General features: G+C 58.8%; 2 protein-coding genes across 2 annotated transcripts in view; both read right to left on the minus strand.

Moving 5' to 3' along the window:
• LOC107198857 (E3 ubiquitin-protein ligase TRIM39-like) overlaps window positions 1-3,188 on the minus strand; it is a 4,819-nt gene extending 1,631 nt beyond the window's left edge. The window contains exons 1-6 of the mRNA XM_033511557.1: window positions 3,161-3,188; window positions 2,452-2,587; window positions 1,338-1,395; window positions 949-1,056; window positions 655-677; window positions 92-207 (exon numbers count right to left, since the gene is read on the minus strand). Coding sequence (XP_033367448.1) covers window positions 92-207; window positions 655-677; window positions 949-1,056; window positions 1,338-1,395; window positions 2,452-2,587; window positions 3,161-3,188 — 469 coding nt within the window. The remainder of the gene's footprint in view (window positions 1-91; window positions 208-654; window positions 678-948; window positions 1,057-1,337; window positions 1,396-2,451; window positions 2,588-3,160) is intronic.
• Window positions 2,902-3,636, minus strand: part of LOC107198858 (E3 ubiquitin-protein ligase TRIM7-like) — a 9,183-nt gene continuing 8,448 nt past the window's right edge. Inside the window, exon 8 of the mRNA XM_015616099.1 lies at window positions 2,902-3,628. Coding sequence (XP_015471585.1) covers window positions 3,215-3,628 — 414 coding nt within the window. The 3' untranslated portion in view covers window positions 2,902-3,214. The remainder of the gene's footprint in view (window positions 3,629-3,636) is intronic.

Raw genomic sequence — 3,636 nt, forward strand, 5'->3', positions numbered from 1 at the left:
AATTTATACCCGGGACAGGAGAAGGGCAGCTCAGCTACTCCAGCTCTCCCAAAATATGACTTAAATCTATTTTTGTTCTCCTTCTGGGTACCTTGGAGCTTCCTCAGGGTTTCCTTCAGGGCACTGCTCCTCCATGAGAAATGACAAACTCGCTCCTCTGGCTCCGGAGCCGCATCCAGGGGCAGCTGGAAAGTCACTTTTCCACATCTGGAACAAAAGAAATGAAACCAAGAACCCCCCCTCGCATTCTCAGAACAACCAGAGAGCTCTCAGGAGCCACCAGCAGTGAGGGATGGTGCTGCTGGAATGCTGGGCTTTCATTTCCCCCCTTCCCTCGGAAATCCAGGAGATCAAAAGCCGAATTTCCCTGTTGGATTCATCTCTTCTTCCTTTTACTAAATCTTATTTTTTATGAGGAAGGAAGGAATTTTTGAGGAAGACTGGACTAGAGAGAAGAGCCAAGACTTTCAATTATTTTTATATTTTGAGACCAAATCCCCGTGGATCAGCAGATCCCAAAAGTGATCAAGGACCCAAAGGCTCCTTCCTGGAGCTGAGGAGGAGCCTCGAGCGGCGCTGGCGAGATCCGAGTTCCCTCCGCCTCCATTCCTCTTGGGAAAATCCATGGAGAAGATTTTCAGGGAGACCACAAACCTGCTGAAGGAGCTTTTCACATCCTGGGGGAAGAGAGAAAGGAAAGGCAGCTCAGCGTTGAGATCCTCCAAATCACGGCAAAGCAAATTATTTGGAAATATAGGGAACCACCAGCCCTCCCAAGGGGATTTAATTCCCCTTTCCCCATCTTTACAAGCTCAAACCTCCCTCTCCTCATCCCCTCGGGGCTCCGGAGGGAACAGGACCAAACGGGGACCAGGAGAATCCCAATTATTCACGCAGTGGGGAGGCCCCTCCCTCTGATTTTCCCTCAAAACAGGAGAATTCCCTCACCAGCTGCTGATCCTTCTCTTCCTGCCCCTGTGCCGGGGTGGCCGGGTGGGAAATCTCCGGGGGTTTTTTCGCCTGCCTCTTCTCCAGCTCATTTTTCAGGTCTTGCAGCTGTGAAAGAGAGAGAGAGAGATCAGGATCCTCCTGGAATCTGCAGCCCCAAACCCAAGAGAGAACTAAAAGGAAAGCGGGGTGGGAAATACCCCGAGGAACCCAGGGAGAGGCATTTCCCACGGGAGAACACCTCTGGATTCAAATCCCCGCAGCTCCCTGCCCGAATTTGGTGAAATTCTGCCCAAATCCGTGCGGTACCGGCGTCCTCCCTCCCAAAGGAATGTTCCCGAGCTCGGTGTGTCCCCAAATGTCCCCGAGGCTCAGCAGGTGGCACCTACCAGGTCTTCCAGTTTCCCGCACTCCAGGGCAGCTGTCCTTCCTCGGGGTCCTCCTCTCCTGGCTCAGAAAGCCGAATCCCCGCTGGAATTCCTTCCCAAGGGATCCAGACCCTGCCGGGTTTATCCCTTTGTCCAGGCTGGATCCTTCCTCTCCTGTTCCTTCCCTGTCCCGGGTGAATCCGGCTGGGCTGAGCTTGCGCGTCAGGTCTCCCCCCACCTCTCCCGGTTTTTCCTCATCACAATTCCAGGATTTTATGCCTGGAGCTGCTGTCTCAGGGAGCTGCCACCCCACTCCTTTTGCACTAAAAGCATCCACCTCCCAAAAAAAAAACCCTGGAGACACGGGATGTCCAGGTTCCCGTGGGCGAGGGGCTCCCAGGGCTTGGCGGGACCACGGATGGGGCAAATCCGAGGAAAAAGGGAGGGGAAAGCACAACCAGGACCTTGAGGGGGGTTGGCAGAGGAACAAATTGGGGTCCCGGACTTCCTTTCACCTCCATCCCTGTGGCCACGCCAGGGCTCTGAGACCGCCAGGAAACGTCTCCAGGGAATTTCCCACCCTCTGCTCCTCCACTGAGCTCTGTGGATAAATTCGTATTTATTTTTATGGAACGATTGCGTGGCAGGGTCTCTGCCACCGAGCTGGGGGGACCCACAGCTCGGGCAGGTTTGGAGTTAAAAATCTCGATTCCAGCGCGCGTTTCCCACCGGGAAGAGCCAGGGAGGAGCCGCTGGCTGTGGGAACGGCAGCGCTGGGAGCGAACACCCCAAAAAGGCTCCCGGGAAAGTTTCGGCAGGAGGGAAGGGGGCGGATCCCGGTGAAACAGCGGCAGAGCCTCGGGCTCGGCTCCTCCGTCTTGGGATGGGGAATCGGGTGGGAAAAGGAGTCGGCAGAGCCTGGAAAACCAGCCCGGGTGGGAAGCGCTTTGCATCGTTCCGGAGAGAAGGGACTCCCTGGGTGGAGATCAGAGACAGGGAGGGACCCTGGAGGAGTCGGGAACAGGGATCTCCGGCCCCGTGGGATGCGGAGAATTCCCGGGACACGGCGTGATGCCAGGAGCTGCCTCCGGGAGGGACCCGCGGGGATGGGGAGGGGTCTCCACTCATCCCGTGCCTGTTATTCCGGGCCCAGCGTCGCTCCCGGTTCCTCTTCTCGGTTCCGGAATTACTAACGGGGCTGTTTCGGTGCTGTCGCTTCCTCTTTTGGGCTTCCTCGGACGAAAATCGCGCGTTTTTGAGGAAATCGATGTCTTTGAAAGCGGCAAAAAGTGCCGGAACCCGTGTCCTGCCTCTGTCCTTCCCAGGCCGAGGCACCACCCGCCCTGGGATTGATCCCACCTCGTCCCTCCCCTTCGGCCAGCACGGGGGGACAGCCTTTTTGGGGAGTAACAATGTGGAAAATTGGATTCCAGGAGGGTTTGTGTGTCTCCGCGGCCTGTGTGAAAGGCTGGGGAGGCGCAAGCTCAGCGAGGTGTCCTCATCCTCCCCAGATTTTCCTAATTTATCACCCAGAGGCTCAGAAATCCAGAGGAACACAATTCCCGGCGGGGCAGGGAGACGAGGGTGCAACACAAAATGTTCTTTTATTTGAGACAAACGTCTGGGACGTGGACAGAGATGGGAAGCATCTCCCCAAAGCGAGAGGTGAAGGGTTCAGGACACACCCTGGACAAAAAGCACTTTGGGAAGAGAGGAAAGCGGGAGGATCCATCCTGCCAAGGGTACAAGGTAAAATCCACGCACACGGAACCCGGCTCTCCGCCCCCAGGGCTCCACTCTGCCGCCGGCCGATCCCTGGGGCCATCCCAGAGCTCCCGACGGACACAGAGCGGCGGCGAATTCCCGCGGCATCGCTCGGGACACGTCCCCGCAGCCCCTCAGGGGCAGATCCGCAGCGAGAAGCCGAAGCCCACCCAGTCCAGCGGCGACGTGACCTGCCCGGCCACCGCCCGGTCCTCGCAGCCCCGCGTCACCTCCAGCAGCCGCGCCCCCATCCCCATCTTGAACCAGGGCAGGACCCTCTCCCCGTTGAAGGCGGCCCGGGTGTATTCCAGGATGGGAATGTCGTCGCCGGCGCTGAAGAAAGCCACCCGGCGCCCCTCGTAGTCCAGGGAGACCCGGAGCCGCCGGGGCGGGGGCTGCGGGCGGAGGCTGGCGCGGGGGGAGGTCAGGGAATGAAAAGCCTCCAGCGCCCACACCCCCTCTTTGGGGGTCAGGCTCAGGGGGCCCCTCCTGCGCGCGGACTCCCGCACCACGCCCAGCGCCCACACCCCGCCCTGCCCCACCTCCACCTCCCAAA

Source organism: Parus major, unplaced genomic scaffold (assembly GCF_001522545.3).
Source record: "Parus major isolate Abel unplaced genomic scaffold, Parus_major1.1 Scaffold351, whole genome shotgun sequence".
NCBI classification, from domain to species: Eukaryota; Metazoa; Chordata; class Aves; order Passeriformes; family Paridae; genus Parus; species Parus major.